Below are 19,992 nucleotides of genomic sequence, written 5' to 3'. Positions count from 1 at the left end.
GAACATGAAATGGTAGACCAGCTCTGTGGCTGATAAACTTGGGTATTCGTTTCTGAAGGCTTAGTGGAGCTTTCTCACGGAATGCTCAGCCCTCTGAAGTTAATGCAGTGAAACTTTATGATGATCCACACAGGGACACAGGCCTGGGGAAGAGGATCTGTGTTTCTTGTGCCTGGTATTGCTCTCAAGTAAGTCCCAACGGTATGCACAGCATTTGTGCAGCCATATAAAAGTCTCAATCAGACCAAGGGTCCATCTAGTCCATCATCCTGTATCTTACAGTGGCCAGCCAGATGCCTCTGGAAAGCCCACCAGTAGGTCACAGAGGCAATAGCCCTTTCCTGCTGTTCCTCCCAACATCTGTTAGAAAGAGATAAACTGCCTCTGAACGTGGAGGTTCCATTTAGCTGTTCTAACCGTGAACTATTGTTTAGGCTTATCCTTTTAAAGCTGGAGTCCATAACAATCATATCTGGTAGTCCATAACAATCATATCTGGTTGGAAAGCGGGTGCCATAAATTACATGCTCAGTCAGGAAGTATTTTCTTTGGAGGAATCCAGTGTTCCTTAAGTGACCCTGGTTAATGCCTCCTGCACGGGGCTGACGTTGAAAGGCTAGCTTGGAGCAGAGGAGGGGATTACATTTCCCCAACAACGACAGTGTTGTGATTTGAATGCTTAGAAAAGGAGACCTCCCAACTACAGATGTGCTACCTTGAGGAAAGACATCTGGACGTCCTGCAAACGCTAAGTAATTACCGAGAATGGTTTTGTGATAAAAGGGGGGGAAATCTTTTGGAAAGGCTCTGGGACTAGACAGTGCTTCTTTGCCAGTGATTCTGCCCCGTCTTGGTAAAACAAGGATCCAGTTTTTAACTGTTCCTTCATCCTTGGGAGAAAATCACAGCAGGCTTTTCCTTGCGGCCTTGTTGGTTTGGGAATGGTTTGGGTATTTCAGTCCATTTATTCTTAGCACGCCTAATCACTTCACCCCAGAATTAGTGGGCATCTGTTTCCACCGCATCCAAAACGGTCTCCATTCCCAACAAGCGATGTGCTATTTTCGAAACTTGAGGCACTGTGTGTCTTGGGCATGAAGGGAGAACCACAGTGAATAACATCAAGAAGAGCCTGGCTGAATCAGACCAAAGGGCCATCTAGTTCAGCGTTTTTCTACCAGCGGTAGATACAGAGATGCTGGAAGAAGGAGGAAAGGCTGAGGCTGTTTAGTTTAGGGGGAAATATGATTAAGGGGAAGCATGATAAAAGTTCATAAAATACGTTGACGAGTGCAGCTGAATAGAGAGAACTTTCTCTCCACATCCTGTAATCTAAGAACTTGTGAGCACCCAATGAAGTTGATGGTTGGTAGATTCAGGATGGATAAAGGGAGGTGGTACTTCATGCAATGTATGATTTACCTTTGAAACTCCCTGTCAGAGGACATAGTGGTGGCCACTAGCACAGACAGCTTTAACAGGAGATGAGGGTGACTTCATGATGAATTGATGCCTGTAAGTCATGATGGCTGAATGGAACCTCCATTCTCAAAGGCACTGTAGCTCTAAATGGCAGTTACGGGGGGGGGGGCAATAAGAGGCCATGGCTTCTGGCCCTCGCTTGTAGCCTTTCTGGGTGCACTTGATTGGCCGCTTTTGGCAACAGGAGGATGCTGGATCAGATGGATTCTTTGGCTGATCCAGCAAGGCTCTTCTTGCGTTCTTAGGCAGCTGTGACTGCCAGCATCGTTGGCCTTCCCTTGCCTCTAGCTGCAGGTGATATGCTTTCCAACAGTGGTCTGTAGGGCGGCTGTGCTGGGGTGGGTGGGAGGCACTTGTACCTTTCACAGCTGCAAGAAACCCAACCCACTCAACAATTCATATCCTTTTCATGGCTATAGAGACACAGAGATGAGGAAAAGGCAGTCTTTTCTTTTTAAAAGTTAATTTCTATATGGTAGAAAACAGCACACAGTTTTAATAGAATGAAAAAACTTTTTATTCCAGTGCTTTGCAAACAGACGTTAAACAAATCTATTGGATGAAGAGCCTCCTTTTTGTAAGAAGATGTTTTAGTCAAGAGTGCTGGAGTTGGAGATCCTTTTATGTCAGTCCATTATTGATGGGAGGGTTCTTTGGTTTCCAGATGCCGGCTGTACATGTTCTTGATGCCCTCAGGAAAGATGTAACCAATTTTATATCATCAGTTCCAGTCCTTTAAAAAAATCCTAACAGAAGCACTTTAGGTTTCACTGGTATTTCATACCCAGTAATATCTTTTAATCTGTTCTAAGAACTGTTTTTCCAAGAAGGCATAATTTATAGACAATTCCAGAGTATGTGCAGTATATCTTCTTTTGGAGGTTGGCCATGCTAAGAGTCTGCAGTGTCTAATCAGTGTCAACCTCAAGGAGCTTAGGTTTCTTCTTAACTGAAGCTTATACAATCCGTCATCTATATATTTATCACATTTATGGATCCCCCCCCCTCAAATCCAGTCCCATTCCTATAATGGGACATCTAGTATGCTTTCCTCCCCTCATTTCTGCTTGCCACCCAGCTATGAAGAGTGAAGAACGCCACACATAGGGTTGGATCCATCCTAGTTAATTTATGGAATGGAGTCATAGCCCCTGGCTGAGATGGCTTGGAAAAGGGGGAATGGATAAATTCGTAGTGGATGGATCTGTTTTGACAGATGAGAACTAACAGATGAGAGCCAGCTTGGTGTCATGCTTAGAGTGTCGGACTAGGATCTTGGGGACCCAGGTTCAGATGCCCACTCTACCATGGAAGCTTGCTGGATGACCTTTGGCGATTCCGCTCACTCTCAGCCTAACTTACCTTGCGGGGATAAAATGGAGGCAAGGGGAGTGATGTTAAGTAGCTTTGGGTCCTCATTGGGTGAAAGGCAGGGTATAAATGAAGTAAATACAAATGAAGAAATGGAACCTCCAGACTCAGAGGCAGTGTACACGTGAATGCCAGTTATTGAAGGGGATCACTAGAGGAGGGCTCTTGCCTTCAGACTCTGCTTATGAGTTTCTTGGAAGCGTCTGGTTGGTTGTTTCGTAAAACATAATGTTGGACTAGATGAACCTCTGTTCTGATCCCACAGGACTCTTCTTTTTCAAGAATTAGTCTCTTCTTTTTTAAGAAACGTTTTTTTAAGAAGAGGGCTCTAAAGTGTGCAAAGCTTAAATAGATTTAGGACTCTGTAGAGCAATCTCTCTCTTCTTAAGAAAACACTGTTGCAGCCATGAGTGTTGCTCAAGGGGTGCTGGGAGGCCTTCTGGCAATCCCTGCCCAGTGCCACTGGTACCTCAAAGGCTGACGGGGAAGGGGGGGGAATGGGAGAAAATGGGGAGGGCACACAAGCATGCAGTGTCACTTCTGGTAAAAACTGGAAGTGATGTCATGATGTTGGGGATAACACTCTAGGATTTGCCAAAAATTCTATGGTTTAACCTTAAAGTTTTGCCAAATCCTGGAGCATCTCCCCTGATGTCATGTCACTTCTGGTTTTTGTTGGAAGTTATATTGCTCTATGACACTGGCATGCCTTTCCTCACTCCCCAGATCCTCCCAGGCAGCATTTCTGTGCTCAGTATGACTAAATATCTGTAGCATTATTAATCCACCCTTCCTCTGAGGAGATCAGGATGGTGCATGTGGTTCTCTTCTCCTCCACTTTATCCTCACAACAGCCCTTTGAGGTAGGCTGGGCTGAGAAGTGGAAAATAAAATACGGATTCGTTCAGTGCTTGTTGATGCAAGATTCTTGCACTGGAGAGGAAAGAAGGGTAGCAGGAGAGAGTCCCAAAATGGCAGAGAGGTTGTGATTTTCAAAGGTGAGGAAAAACCATAGAAGAAAAGCTAAACCTCTGCTGTGCCTGGGAAAGTGGGGTCCCTAAGAACTTGTAACTCCTTGCAAAAATAAATCATGGAATGGAGGCACCAGTTTGGGAAATTCCTGAAGATTGGGGGGGGGGAGTGCTGTAATGGGGGAGGGGGGAGCTCGGCGGTGGGGCAGTGCCCTAGATGCCGTCCTCTAAAGCTGCAGCTTCCTCCAGGGAAAGTGATTTATGCACCTGGAGGCTGGCAGCCGAATCCTGGAACTCTGTCTGCCCTAGAAGCCAGACTGGCAGCTGAAGGCAGGCATGGCCCCCCTGTAGAGACCTCTCGCCCTCATTTCCTGCTATCAGGTCCAGTTCTAAACCAATCCCCAGTCAGAAAAGTCCTTAAGTAAATATGGCTTACAACAAAGAGCATCAATAACAGGAAACAGGCTGAGGAAAGCAAGTGGGAGGCTAGTTTAGTCAAGGCCTAGTCCCTGAAGGGGTGCTGCAGCTTCATGTGTGGATGATGGAGGCCTGATGTTAAGATCCTGCATTCCTAACGCTCGGCTTGCAGAAACCATGGCCTGGTTTTTACGGGTGAAGAACAGGCAAGGTTCTGTCTTGTGATCAGTGTTTTTGTCCTGGCACCTGCCAGGAGCCCACCTGCCAGGTGGCAACTCCTCGGTTAGGGAAGATTTTGGCCCCCTGCATCTATAGGGCAAACTTCAGTGGCTGCACATCTGCTCTGCTATCTCTGAAGGGTGCCTTTACAAAGGTGACTACCGATAAGTTGCTACTGGTGTCACTTCCAAAGGGCCATCCATGAAAACAGTAGAGCTCCCCAGGCCTGTTTCAGATTGGGAAATGGCACCAGGGCAGGGCTGATGCTCCTCCTCCCCTGTACTGTGGTTCTGATCCAAACTGGGCCCCTGCAGTGCTTCAGAACTGAGTTTCCGCGGGGAACTCGCAGATGCTGTCTGGTGCAAGTCCCCATGGTGATCACTGGTTACACATAACATCCAGTTTGGATCCGGCTCATATAGCAGGGTGCAGGGGGAAGGATCTCTGCCAGAGAGCCTCAAGGGCTTCTAACAATCAGAACAGACACCCCCGGGCTGGATAGAGCAATGATCTGGCTTAGCAGAAGGGCAGCTGCACATATGTGTGGATGTAACCACTGGGCTTGCTGTCCTGCTTGCCCCTTGCATCTCCCTCCTGCAAGCACGTACGGAGACTCATGGAGCAGCAGAGCAGGATGGCTGGAGCCACTTCTTTCTCTCTGCTTTGGGAGCATTTCCAGGAGGCAGGTAGGAACTCTCATGTCAGGCCTTGGCAACCCTCTCCTTGGTTTGAGACCCGACCCCTCCTCTTCCCGGTCTTCTCTTGCATTCTGGCAGCATCTCACTGATGTGTCAGAGGCTCTGTTGAAAGTGGGACTTGGGGGCCTCTTAATTGTTTAGGCGCCTTGGAGAAGAAACATTCTCTCTCCTCCCCCCCCATTCCGCTATCTTTTTTTTTCTCATCCATGTTTTTTTCATTAACATAGTTTCCCTTTTAAACAAATGAGCCAAAATCCGGAGGGTTTCAGGCACACTCAGCTGCCTCTCACCCCCTTTGGCAGATGCTAAAAACAGACAGGCGCAAAGAGGATGATTTTGTACAGGCTCATCTTGCTCTGAAGCTCTTTGTAAACCCCTCCCCCCCCCACCTACATGCTGGGTGTAGTAGAACCATCTCCCCTGTTATCTGTGCCTCTCTCCCTACTTGACTCTTCGGCCTCCTGGACATTGCTTGGGTAGGTTTATAGATGGCCAAAGGAATCGCAAGAATGTGGGTGTGGTTCTGGTAGCTCAGCTGGGGACCAGGGAGGAGATGCCCCCCTTTGGTAGCTCCACAGGGCTGTTCCGGGCCATCCCTGCAGGCTTGATCGACATGCATAACTCACGTCTGACACTGGGGATCTGTGTTTGCATCCCCAGTTTTGTAACTGAGCTACAAAATCCAGCAACGTATGTGTGCGTGTGCATGTTGGGTGTGTGTGATACAGATAGGGTCATGGCACAAGGGGAGGGGTTGCTTCTTTTCTACCCTGGTCTGTTTCCCCAAACAGAAATGCCCCGGAAGGGAAAAGGGTACCTGTCTTTTCCCCTCCTGCAGCTAAAAGCAGCCTGAGAGGGTATTTCCAATCGGGGAAATGATGTGGTGGAGTAATATGCCCTTCCCCCTTTCTCCAGTCCTGAGGCTTTTTTAGGGGAAGGGGCTGTGGTTTGGGGCAAGAGCACCTGCTTGGCATGCACAAAGTGCCAGTTGAAAGGATCAGGTAGTGTGAAAGACGTCTGCCTGAGAACCCGGAGAGCAACTGCCAATCAAAGTAGACAATTCTGCTGTACATAGACCGGTTGTAAACCACAGTCTGGAAACAGATTTGCAGCAGTCACACTGGCGTGATATTTTGAATTCTCCAGCGTTTTCCTCTCGCGTTTACAACATTCGCATGAACGCCTTCAAGATCATGCACAAGATGGTATCTTACACCTAAAAGGCTGCATCGAATGAATCCGCAGCATGACCCTCTGTGCTGGAAAAACCTGTGGCTCTCCTGAAACATACATACACCGCTGGTGGGAGTGTCCGACTATTCAGCAATTCTGGAAGGAAATAATCTCTCAAATCAACAGAATTACACAGCAAACGCTTCCGGTCACGCCAGCACTCTCACTGCTTAATCTCTGGGACTCTTCATCATGGGACGACTCCAAAAAGACCCTTACCTCCATTCCTCTTGCGGCTGCCAGGCTCACGATTGCGGCAAACTGGAAATCTCCAACACCTCCGACACTGTCATCCTGGTATGACAAGATCTGGGAGCAGTTCGTGATGAGTAAGATCTCTAATATTGTGGACCGAGTACAAAACAATTCCAGCAAAACATATGATAAATTTGTATGTACCTGGTACCCTGTACTTGACTTCATGGCTGAAAATAATGTGCTTCCTTCTAGGACGAGTTATCACACATGGCTACACTTTTGCTTTTAACCTGACCTCCACCTTACTGTCGAGACTCCTCTTGTGAATCAGAGCAGCAGACTCCTGAAGATGTTACCTTTTAGACTTGACTCAATTCTATGGGATTCATAGCTCACACAGCATATATGTATAGGTGATCGGATTTAGTACTAACTTAGTTTGTTATGACTGCTGATGTATGTTGTAAAATTTTTTAATGGTGATTAACTGGTTGGTTTGTAATTTTGGATTCTCAGGACATTTGTATACTGTTTTGCAGTTATATGTTTTGATACGTTATACTTCCTCTTAATAAACATTTTAAAAATGAAAAAAAAAGAATCCTGATTACTGGTGAGTGTGTGTGTGTCTGTGTGTAGGGGGACTAACATTAGTTTATTACGGTGCTTGTAGTTTGAACGTTTCAGCTAACTGGAGTTAGTGGAAGATTTGCATCTTCAGTCTTGGTGTACCGTGAAAAGGGAGGAGGGATAAGGTATATTTATTTATTTACTTATTTCATTTATATCCTGCCATTCACCCCAGTGGGGATCTGGAGCTGCTGCTTACGCCGCTTTCCTCTTCTCCATTTTATCCTCACAACAACTCTGCAAGGTAGGCTAGGCTGACCATGTGTGTCTGGCCCAAGGTCACCCTGCTAGTTTCCAAGGCAGAATGAGGATTCTCCCAGGTCATAGGCCTCCACTCTAACCACTATACCATGCTGGCATGGAAGTCACACATGAAGATGACTTGCACTGAATCAGACCATAGGTCCATCTGAGTCAGTATTGTCTGGCAGTGGGTCTCCAGGGTCTCAGGTCTTTCACATCAACTACAACCTGGTCCTTCTAACTGGAGAAGCTGGGGGTTGAACCTGGGACCTCCTGCTTGCAAAGCAGTAGCTCTTCCACTGAGCCCCCGCCCCTCTCCCAGCAACTGACCTGCCTTTCACACACTCTAGTTCATTCCTGAAGTCTGAATGATGACTCAGGGAAACTTGGAGCCTCCGCTGATCTAGAAAACAGCTGGAGCAAGCAGTTCTTCAGGAGGCAACGAGTTACCCTTCCCAGACCTAAAGGTTTGTCCCTTGACTGATTATCTTGACAGGCAAAAAGGCAGTGAGGAGTCTACGGAAGCACACAGAGCTGCACTGCAGACCTGAACGACAAATCGGAGCTGGAGTAACTGTGGGGAAGAGGAGATGGTCAAGGATCTATTTTCCAGGCCACGGAGACATGGATTTTTTCCTCCTGGCCGCTGGCTGCAGATCAGACAGGATGCTGATTGCATCTCGGCCTGCCGTCTCCTTGCCTTTTAGGGAGGCGGTCTGGATTTCAGGCAGAAACTTGGATGGACCCCAGTTGTCTGAAGACCAAGCAAAGCCTCCACCTGGTGAACCCGTCCTCCCACGTCCAGGCAGGGATCTGGGAGGCCATCTCTCTGCAGACCTAGCTAAACGGCTCTGGTTTTGTGGGTTCTTGAGCAGCAGGAGCAGCCTATCCGTGACCCTTTTTGCACAGTGACCAAAGAAGGTCTCTGCTGACTTGGATGATCATAGCCCTGCTTTGCAGTATGACTCTCCATCCACGAAATTACTCTCCGTCCACTGAAGAGATCTGCTTCCTTTGCTATTTAAGCAGGCAAAGCAGAGCATTTATTTGTTTGGAAAAACCTATGTGCCCCTCCCCCTCCAGAGACTTGCTTGAGGCAGCCCCCAACTAAAACAAACAAAAGAAGCCAGATCGTAAAAACAGCATAAAGCAAACACTGAAAGTCTAAAATAATATTAATAAAACAGTCTTCAGTCTGGGAGGGGACCATGAAGCAGCTAAAAAGATGGAACCAGTATTCCCTCTAAGCTGAGTTAGTGCGAGCTAGCTCACAGGTTTTTTAGCCTCCAGCTCACACATTTTTTGTCTTAGCTCAGGGAGGATGGCTCCAGAGCAAACGAATTTATGCAGTAGCCAAATCGCTCACTCACAACTTTAATGCCAGAAACTCACAAAGTAGAATTTTTGCTCACGAGACTCCACAGCTTAGAGGGAACATTGGATGGAACTGCCTCAGTTAAAGGTTAGGTCAAAAAGAAACGGTTTGGTCTGGTACCTGATGGAAAGCAAGGTAGGATCCAGGCCAGTCTCAAGGGGGAGGACATTCCAAAAGTGAGGGACCACCACTGAAAAGGCCCTGTCTGAGTCAACACCTGTCTCGGCTCTGAAGACAGGGTCACTGAAAGCAGAGCTCATGAGGAAAATCTTAAGAACCAACACTTTGAATTGTCCTCCAGAATGCCTCTACCTGTTCTTTGCTTTGCCTCAGAAATAGTTTGTTTCCCCTCATAGTCCCATTTTTAATGTCTTTCCCTAGTGATACTTCCTCCCTAGTGATACTTCCAGGGGTGGGGCTACAGAATGGGAATTTTGTGTGTGCTTGTGTAATCAATACCCAGTTGTTAGTCTTTGGTTTTGCTGCGCTCAGATGCCAGCTCAGAAATGCCACTATCTGCTGAAGAAATTGCAGTGATTCCTGTTAGAATACCTCTTGCTGTTGTGTAGAATGTCAGTAGTACCTATTGGACAGTGTCTGTAACATCATTTCTACTCCCTCCTGCATGCCTGCGCTGCCTTAATCTTTTTCACCAATATTCCTTTGATAGTAAAGGTGGAGGTTCTGCTCCACAGCAGCTTCTTCAGTAAGGAGAAGAAACTTCTTCCTTCCTTCTGTGACAAATTAACAGTGCTTGGCAGACAATGCAACAGGCTTGATTGGTTTAATTAGCAAGTGGTTTGGCTAATATGCAAAGAAGCCCACCCCCCCTCGACACACATAAAAAGGAATTCCGGCAAATCTATCTGCTTAGGCAACAGAGCTCCACTTTGCTTATCATTTGACTTTCTACAGGCCTCTCTTCAAGCTGCACATGCCGGGGAGCTGATGCAACAGCACAAGCAGCTCTGAAGAGGCGACTTTTTCCAAACCAGGCAGTCTTTTTTCTAGAAGGCTAGGGAGGTCAGAGCAAGCGGTCTATTTAAACCCATTGCCCAATGTTGTTGCTTTCTGAAGCCTCCGCTCCCTGCATACTTGGATTGCTTTCCCCCACCCCTCACCAAACTGTGGGGTGAGATTGTTAGTGGTTGTCCTTTGTAGGACAAGGGAAAAAGAATGTATTTTCTGAATGTGATTTCTGACACTCTCTCCTTGATAGATATATTGACAGATGTCACTGTGCCCTCAAAAGTTTAATCATAATAGATCCAGATCTTGGTATGTAACTTAGAATTGTCTAATTAGAGAAACTTATAGCAGAACATGTATATTTTTAACTGCATTTTTTTTTGTATAAGAAGCCATATTAAGCAAAAGTATTATTAGAAGTCTCTGTAGAGGAAATTAGGATGCAATAAGAATGGAATGCTATTTGGAAGTTGCAAGGCTGCCGAGAGCGAAGTTAAATGTGATTCACAGCCTTTATCACCTAGCTCTCCATAGGCAGGTCAGAAAGGAACCCAGTGTTCTCTAATGTTCCCAGTGTCCTGAAGACCAGATAAACGTGTAATTACTGACACCACTGAGATGCACTGAGTCAAATGATGCTTGTATGATGTTAACTGCTTGGTACCAATTAGAGATTCTTTATTGTGTAAACTATATGTGATGTCATCTGGGGTATAAGACCTTCTGCCCTTCCTGGTTATGGCAGAATACAATTTTGGAATTGCTGAAGTGCCAAGGTACTCAGCCCTGTATTCCCTGTTTTAAATGCATTAAACAGATATTTATCCAACTCGTTGGACTCCGACTGTGTGTTTCCAATTTGGCAACAGGAACACGCAGGCACAGATTTGTGTATCACCTTGGTGGGGAGGTAGGGTTGCCAACCTCCAGGTAGTGGCTGGAGAGATCCCATTGTTACAACTGACCTCCAGGCAACAGAAATCAGTTCACTTGGAGAAAACGGCTGCTTTGGAAGGTGGACTCTATGGGGTTATACCCCATTGAAGTCCCTCTCCCTCCCCAAACTCCACCCTCCTCAGGCTCCACCCCCCAAATCTCCAGATATTCCCCAACCCGGAGCTGGCAACCCTAGTGGGAGGGAGGGAGATGGCTTAACTTCCAAAGGCATGGGTCCTAGTAGAACCTATAAATCGTGCAATTGTATTTAGGGACCGTTGCAATATCTAATAGCAGACTGGCTGGACCTTCTACAGTTGGCGGGGTGGAGAGGAAGACATCAGTGATGCATCAGCATAAATGGTCTGGGGATCTTCCTAGTCTCTGTGGTTTCTACCATAGAGAGCAGGCAAAACCCTATGGCTTTAGTGACTTCACTTCTGGGTTCCATCTGATGCCCTTTTCCCCAAGCCCTGCCCCTAAAAGTTTCCCAGGGGTTCGAGCCATGCATCTGGCAACCCTATGGGGAAATCCCATTGCACATGATTGTTGTAGTGTAGCATTCAGCAAAGGATAAACGCAGGCTTGATGTGCTACTTCTTTACTGCCATAAGGGAGCCCTCATTTCACCGCAAGCCTTGCAGGATAATCTCAAATGCCAGCTATGCTGTGAGTTAATGGGGGCTGCCCTTATTCCCCCAGGCATTTGGCTCTCTCTCTGCAGAGCATCCCGGTAGCCTATTGGGCCAGTTGCATTGCTGCAGAGGCTGCTAAAGGGCCCGTTGAGTGCTCTTGTTGGAAAGGCCGAAGTCTCAAGTGGCTTCTGACGACAAGCTGTTAAAAGCTTTGGGTCTGCTTGGTGGCCCTCCTGGCAGAAGGCTGTGTCTGTGAGCACTAATTGCTCATTAAAAAAGCTTTAATGAGCGGCTAGGAGAATGGGTTGGGGGCTTGTTCTTTCTCCCCCTCTTTTCGGCACAGCTGGCTTCCTGCTTGTTGGGCTGAGGCCAAGAGAAGGCCCCTTTTGTGGTCAACTAAAACTGTTTACTTTGGGATAAAGATGCATGAAAGACCCTCAGCCCGGGAGCTGGGGAAGCCCTGACTTGGTTGGGGACACTCGAGCTGCCTGCCTGCAGGAGAAAGAAAATCTCTCAGAGACTTGTGATTTTTCTTGTACTCTAACTGAATTGGGACTATGGGAGGGAAGGTGGCATGGTGTAGCCTGATCTCGTCAGATCTCGAAAGCACTACTAAATAGTAAATCAGAAACCACCGGAGGCTATGGACATGAGGGGAAGAAAAGTGGTCTCTATTGCTGGACTGCAGAATCTTTGCAACAGCACCATGAGAGATGATCTGTATGTCAGAGAGGGGATACAGTCCAGGAAGATTGAGAACGTAAGAGAAATAGATTCACTTACAGAAATGCTATGGGTGGAAATAGTATGCCCAAAAGGAAGTTTAACTCTGGGAGTTTGTTATCGCCCACCAGGTAAAAGGTTAGAGAATTATTTTAAAACAGCAAAAGTATTAAGGAAAGCACCTAGACGAAATAACTGTTGTAATAGGTGATTTTAACTACCCACACATTGATTGGTTTAATATGTGTTCAAGTCAGGAGAAAGAGATTGGGCTTCTAGATAGTCTCCAATGACTGTGCCATGGAGCAGATGGTCACAGAACCTACCAGGGGAGCGGTGATCCTGGACTTGGTCCTAAGTAACGCTCAAGACCTGGTGAGAGATGTAAATGTGATAGCACCAGTTGGGAACAGTGACCATAATGTTATTAAGTTCAACATTTATGTAAATTGGGAGTTGCCCAAAAAGACCAACACGACCACTTTTAACTTTAGAAGGGGTAACTCTGAGGGGGCTTGTGAACAAGAAACTGAAAGGAAAGGAAAGGAGGTTCAAATACCTTTGAGAAGCTTGGAGACTAATTAAAACTACAATCCTAGAAGCTGAGATAAAATGTATATCACAGGTTAGGAAAGGTACAAATAGGTATAAAAAAGGCCTGCATAGTTAATGAACAAAGTAATGGAAGCAATAAAAGGTAAGAAGGATTCCTTTAAGCGATGGAAGACTAATCCGAGTGAGGTAAATAAAAAAGAGCACAGGCAGTGACAAATAAAATGCAAAAAGGGACTATGAGGAACATATGACAAAAAGCATAAAAACCAACAATAAAAATTTCTTCAAATACATTAGTGGCAGGAAACCAGCCAGGGAGGCAGTGGGGCCCTTGGATGACCAAGCGGTTAAAGGATGATAGGGAAATGGAAGGGAAGCTGAATGCATTTTTTGCCTCTGTCTTCACTGTGGAAGATGGGAGGTGCTTGTCCAGAACTGCCGATTTTGGCTGGGGTGTTGAAAGACCTGAGTCAGAGTGAGGAGATGAGAGAGGAGGTCCTATGACTGATGGACAAATTAAGAACTGACAGTCACCAGGCCCAGATGGCATACATCCAAGAGTTCTGAACTTGTGGATCTGACAAAAATATGCAATTTTTCATTAAAATCTGTCTCCATTCCTGAGGCCTGGAAGATAGCTAATGTAACCCCCATCTTTAAAAAAAGGTTCCAGAGGAGATCTGGGAAATTACAGGCCAGTCTATCTAACGTCGATATTGGGTAAGTTCGTGGAATCTGTTATTAAAGATAGAATTAGTAGGCACATTGGTGAACAAAAGCTATTGAGGAAGAATCAGCATGGATTCTGTACGGGAAGATCTTGTCTCACTAACCTTTTAGAGATCTTTGAGCGGGGTGAAGAAACATGTGGGCGAGGGTGACCCAATAGATGTTGTTTACCTAGATTTCCAGAAAGCTTTTGATAAAGTTCCTCATCAAAGGCTCCTAAGTAAACTCAGTAGTCATGGGATAAAGGGACAAGTCGTGGATTAAAAACTGGTTAATTAACAGGAAATAGAGAATGAGTATGAATGGGCAGTTTTCACAGTGAAGGGTGGTAAGTGGTGGGGTACCACAGGGTTCAGTACTGGGTTCAATTCTTTTTAACTTGTTTATCAATGATTTAGAGTTGGGAGTAAGTAGTGACGTGGCTAAGTCTGCAGATGACAATAAGTTGTTCAGAGTGGTGAGAACCAGGGAGGATTGGGAGGCCTTCCAGAGGGATCTGTCGAGGCTGAGTGAGTGGGCGTCAACATGGCAAATGAGGTTCAGTGTGGGCAAGTGCAAAGTAATGCACATTGCAGTCAAAAATCGTAGCTATAACTACATATTGATGGGCTCTGAACTGGCAGAGACTGACAAGGAGAGAGATCTTGGAGTTGTGGTAGATAACTCACTGAAAATGTCAACCCAGTGTGCGATGGCAATACAAGGGCAAATGTTATGCTGGGGATTATTAGGGAGGGATTTGAAAACAAATCAACCAGTATCATAATGCCCCTGTATAAATCAATGGTGTGGCTTCATATGGAATACTGTGTATTCTGGTCACTACTCCTCAAAAAAAGATGTTATAGCATATGAAAAAGTGCAGAAAAGGGCAACTAAAATTATTAAGGGGATGGAACAGTCCTTATGAAGAAAGGTTAAAAAGATTAGGGCCCTTTAGCTTGGAGAAACAGTGACTGAGGGGTGACATGATAGAAGTTTACAAAATTATGTATGGTATAGAGAAGGCAGAGAAAGAAGTTGTTTTCTCCCTTTCTCACAATATAGGAACCCGTGGACACTCAATGAAATTAATGAGCAGTAAGCTTAGAACAGATAAAGGAAGTACTTCTTCACCCAAATAGTAATTAACATGTGGAATTCACATCCACAGGAAGTGGTGGCAGCTACAAACATAGACAGTTTAAAGAGGGGATTAGATAAACATATGGAGCAGTGGTTCATCAGTGACTATTAGCCATAGGGTTAGATGGGACACTGTGTCTGGGGCACTGATGCACTGTATTCTTGGTGCTTGGGGGGCAACAGTGGGAGGGCTTCTGGAGTTCTGGCCCCGCTGGTGGACCTCCTGATGGCACCTGGTTTTTGACCACTGTGTGACACAGAATGTTGGAATGGATGGGCCACTGGCCTGATCCAGAATGGCTTCTCTTGTGTTCTTATGTTCTTATAATCATCCTGGCCCAATCAGATATGAATTCTAACTGTTAAAGCATTGGCTTCCCTTCCATCCCCCATCCCTTATGTGCCTTTAGTTTTTTGTTTGTCAGGAGAGAGGCTTTTGATAGATGAGATCCAATTGGAAGACAATTGTCTAAAAAACAGGGTATCAATATAATCATCATAACTAATACTGAACCTGGCCCTACAGTGTGGATGAAAAAATCCATACAGTGGGGTGAGGGATCAATGGGGGGATTTTTCTGTGAACCGGAGGGAAACCCCAGGTTTGCAGAAAAGTCTAAAATATTGGGGATTATTTATTTTGATTTAAGAGGCAATTTCTTTGGGTTTAAGAGATGAATGCCCACTGAGAGCTCACAAGATTATGTTTTGTTTTGTTTTTAAGATCTTGTTGGCCATTTCGAGGGTTGCTGTGCAAACACAACAATATTGCTGAGCCCTCAAAGTCCTGGTTTCTGTCAGTTGAAGGGGGAGGGGAGGGAGATTGAAGAAGGTAGGGGAAGGAAGGAAACAGGGAAGGGGAAAGAACATAAAAAGGTAGTTAGTGGGGTAGGAGAGGAGAGAAGGGGGAAGAGCAGCCACATAGAGGAAAGAAGAGAAAGCTGAAGAATAGGCTGGTCGGATAAAGGGAGATTGGTAGGTAGGTGGGAGAAAAGGGAAAGGGGAGAGGCTATAGGGGCTGCCAGGGAGAAGGAAAGTATAATTAGTGTGATGAAGGGGATACAGGGGGGGAATGTGATGCTACCTGCAAGTGTTCACAAATCCCTTGCTTGTATATAAATACATAAGTGCCTTAAACTGCAAGTGAGATCCATGCACAGAAGCAGCCTTCTGCATGGAACGCTGCTGGAGGCACACATCTGGATCTATGTTCCTTGTCTGTGTTACTATGTTCTTACAAGGCACATTGGACTGGCTGACTACTTCTTTTGATTTGAACACAAATGTGCATCTACTTTCAGAGCTGTGACATAGAATAAGTACCCACAATGACAGTTGGAAGGAGCCGCGGTCATGAAAATATGTGAAAAATCTAAAGAACTCATTTATGTGTTAGCCTGACTGGCCATTGAGATGTAATTGTACATTCTTCAAGTGCAATGTTTACTGTGTCAAGCTGTTTCCGTTTTGTCCTGCTTTTCCAAGTTTGCATGATGCTATGAATGATTTAAAAAAACCCCAAACAACCTCATAAACATTCTCCAGAGATGGTGGTGTTTGTTACTGCAGTGCATTTGGTAAAAGTGGTGGGTGGGATACATGGATGGGTGGTAAAAGTACTAGTCTTGTGTCACTTGACAGACCAGCACACTTTTACTTGCGTACACACTCTCATGGACTACAGCAGGGGGTCCTTCTTTTTACAATTTTGTGTGTGTGTAAAACATCTCTGTGTGTCTGCAAAGTTAGGACCTTCTCACACATCTGGCAGTGGATTCTAGTCCAGAGAAACATCAATATACTGCAAAATTCTGGTTTATTTTTGCAACAACAGACTAACATAATTGGTTCTCTTACCTGTTCAGAATACATAGGTTATAGTACTGAACTCCATTTAATATACTGTGCGGCTTAAACTTGGAGTTCCCACATCTGCCGTAGATTTGTCATCAGCCACAATTCCTCATTTGTGAAATGTGTCTCTGTGAAGCTGCATTGTCAAGCCATTGGCCCATCAGGCCTAACACTGAGTCCTGTGACTGGCAGCCTGGCAGCTGCTCTCCAGTATCTCAGCAGGGCGGGGGGTGTCTTCCCAAGGCCACCTTGCCTCTTTTTCACAGGTGGTGCTGTGGACTGAACCAGGGAATCTTCTGCATGCAAAGCTGGTGCTCTGCCACTGAGCTACGGCTTCTCCCATGATACAGAGGTTAAAACATTCAGAGATGGAAAACCCTTTGCACATTGGATTATATAAGTGATGACTCTTTGTGCATGGGTGGGGGAGGCATCTTCATCTTAATTGTGATTCTGTACATTCATCCTGCCACCTTTACATCACTCCCTGCTCAGCACCTCTCTCCCAAAGCCTGGCTCACACCTGGCCCTCGCAGGTCATTTAAGTACTGATTGTTTGGTTAAAAGTGGGTTGAATAACTCTCTTTCTTTCTCTGTCCATCTCTCCCTCTAGGCTTTTGAGCAACAACAAGATAGCAGCCCTGAAGAATGGCTCTTTCTTCGGCCTGCGTGCTCTGGAGAAGCTGTAAGTGCCAATCGTGCCATTGTTGGTTCTGGGTAGTTCTGGGGCTCCTAATGAGCGACCAGGGAATGAGCAAAATGCAGCCAAAGCAAAACTGACGTCTGGGGTGGGGGTGGGGTGGTAAAGGCATTTAATTGCCACTGTAAGAACTGGAGAGGAGAAAAGGGGAAACATTAAAATTCCTGGATTCTCGGTGAAGCAAATGAAGGGGCGCCCGATTTCAAACACCAAAGTTGCTCACTGCATGGTTGAATTTGCTTCCCAGTGCCCCGTTCCTTCTTCAACACAAAGGTTCCATTCTGTATTCGTTGACAGAGGGTGTGGTGTAGTGGTTAGAGCTTCTGGCTGGGACTGGGGAGGCCCGTGTTCAGATGTATCTCCTGTTCTATGAAGGTCTCTGGGTGGCCTTCAAGCAGTCACTCACTCGCTCTCTGAGCCAGACTCCCTTGCTGAGTTGTCATAAACCTGGATGACACTCCACTCAGTTTCTCCTTAGTAGCTGAGTCAGGTGGGTCAGTAGAAGTCCTGCACTGGTGCCTGGAGGAAGTCACAGGATTGGAAGTGAGCCAATAAACTGGAGCTCAGTCCAGGCAAGATTGAGGTGCTGTTGGTCAATGGAGAAACTGCTTGAGGATTGAGAAGTCAGCCTGTCCCAGAGGGGGTTACTCTCTCCCTGAAGGAACAGGTTCATGGCTTAGGGGTACTGCTGGATCCTGGGCTATGGTTGGGGGCTCATGGCTCCTCCATGGCACACAGTTTCCTGCACTAGCACATTCCCCAAACAGCTATTTGGGCATTGTGTTTGATGTGTACCTTCCCCTTCCTCTCCTCCCAAAAAATTAAGATGAGACGAGTACCCAGAAAGAGGGGCTTTCCCCCTCTCCATCACCCACCCAGCCCAACATAGCCTAGGAAAAAGAGTCACAAAAATCTTTATCCTGTTGCGGTCAAAAAAAGGCTTCATAGGAAATGGGTATCCAGAGAAAGGACTGTGTTGTGATGTAATAAAGGGCAATATGGTTTAGAGAACAGGGCTCTGTGAAATCACCAAGATGTGTTTAGAGGTGAAGGGTTGATTCTGATTGGTGTTAGCATGGAACCAAGGGGGGTGGTCATAAGTCTGGATGATTTAACACAAGGATGTGTGGGAACTTGAATTCTGCAAAGTGGCACTGGCTTCAGTGGATCCTACTTTGGTGGACCCTGTCTCCTAAAACTTCTCTCTGCCACCATGTGGTCTATAAACTTCTAGGGAGGGAGGGTTCTTTTCAGGAAGGTGATTGGCTGTGGGAAAGGAACACAAGATCCCTCAGCTGGTTCTTAGCTTGAACGAGTGTGATGCCTGTAACCAGCACTGCGTGATTGGCACTCAGAGCCTGGGAATAGATGTGCGGACTTTACTCCAGTACGATTCAGGATAAAAGATGGAGACCATTAAGTCAGGGATCCCCAGTGTGATGCCCACGGGCAGCTATCCTGGGGGCCACCAAGTGTTGTTAGAAAGTGGTTTGGGACCAAATGAGGCTTTTGCCCAGCAAGGCTTCTAATTGGCCACTGGAAATTCGATTGGCTGTGCAGATTTTTAAAAATGATCCTTTGGCAGCAGCTGCCACCACAGCACAAGAATCTTCACCGTGTATTTGAAGGTAAGCTGCGGCAGCCATTTTGTGGCCGCGCCCACCATGCTGTTTCAGAATTCCAAAGGTGCCCGCTGGATCAAAAATGTTGGGGACCCCTGCATTAAATGTGTGAACAGTTAAATAATAAGGGTTTGTTTGACATCTGTTTATACTGTTTAAAAGTTTTCCAAGGTTTCAAAAACTGGCAACGGATAACCTGTACATTCTAGGATCACCTATTCCTGTTGAACGCCTGTTTTCCAATCTGTCCTCACCGTTACTCATCTACATGCACGGCTGCCCCTGGAGCATTTTGGCATCTTGATTTTTATTAACAAAAATCGGTAGCAGAGCTGATAACATGTAAGGATATTTATGAGGGCTTGATTGTGAACATGTCAGTGTTCAAATGATAAAAAATAATGATCATGTAAACAGTTGCTTTATTAAACAATCTTTACATCATTACTTTGCCAGAATGAACGATCCAGTTCTGTTCCAGAAACCCGTACTAGGTTTGAGAGAGGAGCATTCTCTCCTGCCGCTTCCTCACTTTAATGCCCTCTCCTGGGCTCATTTATGCACAAGTTTCATGACTTGCTGCCTTCTTGCTTTGGTACTCATAGTGAAACGCACAAACGATTTCCACTGAAAAGTATCGTGTTTGAATGAGGGCCAAGCTGCATGTTGATATGGTGTTTTGTGTATCTTTTCTCTACTTCCTTTAGGGGACTTGAAGCTGTTTACATCCTCCTCCTCTCCTCCATCTTAACTTCCCAGTAAGTCTGTGGGGTGGTTTAGGGCGGCTGAGAGCATGTGACTGGCCCAGGGTCACCCGGGAAGTTTCCATGGCAGAATGTGCGTGTGCGTCTGTGTCTGGAAGTCATGATTGACTTCTGGCGATCCTTAGTGGGGCTTGGATGTTTCAGAGAGGTGGCTTACTATTGGCTACCTCTGCATCCCAGTCCTGGTATTCCTCGGAGGTCTCCCTTCCAATCACTTGCCAGAGTTGGCCCTGCTTAGCTTCCGAGATCTGATGAGATCGGGCTTGCCTGGGCTGTCCAGGTCAGGGCGACGGCTAATGCTTTTAATGAGGCATTTTTGGTGCTGTGCCCTCTCCATTTTTTTGAGGAAGCTGTCATCAGTGCACTTGTGTCAGAAGAGATGCGCTGTTCGTAGGGCTCTACTGGTAGCAGGAGCTCCTTTGCATATTAGGCCACACACACCTAGTGTAGCCAATCCTCCAAGAGCTTACAGAGCTCTTCTTACTGGGGCTACTGTAAGCTCTTGGAGGATTGGCTACACTAGGGGTGTGTGGCCTAATATGC

The 19,992-nt window shown here is 46.1% G+C and overlaps 1 protein-coding gene across 1 annotated transcript in view; it reads left to right on the top strand.

Moving 5' to 3' along the window:
- ADGRA2 (adhesion G protein-coupled receptor A2) overlaps positions 1 to 19,992 on the top strand; it is a 131,963-nt gene that overhangs the window by 24,823 nt on the left and 87,148 nt on the right. The window contains exon 2 of the mRNA XM_015413994.1: positions 16,977 to 17,048. Coding sequence (XP_015269480.1) covers positions 16,977 to 17,048 — 72 coding nt within the window. The remainder of the gene's footprint in view (positions 1 to 16,976; positions 17,049 to 19,992) is intronic.

The sequence above is a fragment of the Gekko japonicus genome, unplaced genomic scaffold (assembly GCF_001447785.1).
Source record: "Gekko japonicus isolate JY-2015 unplaced genomic scaffold, Gekko_japonicus_V1.1 scaffold2341, whole genome shotgun sequence".
Classification (NCBI taxonomy): Eukaryota; Metazoa; Chordata; class Lepidosauria; order Squamata; family Gekkonidae; genus Gekko; species Gekko japonicus.
The sequence above is the reverse complement of the archived record's forward strand: the minus strand, read 5'-3'. Positions and strand labels throughout refer to the sequence as shown.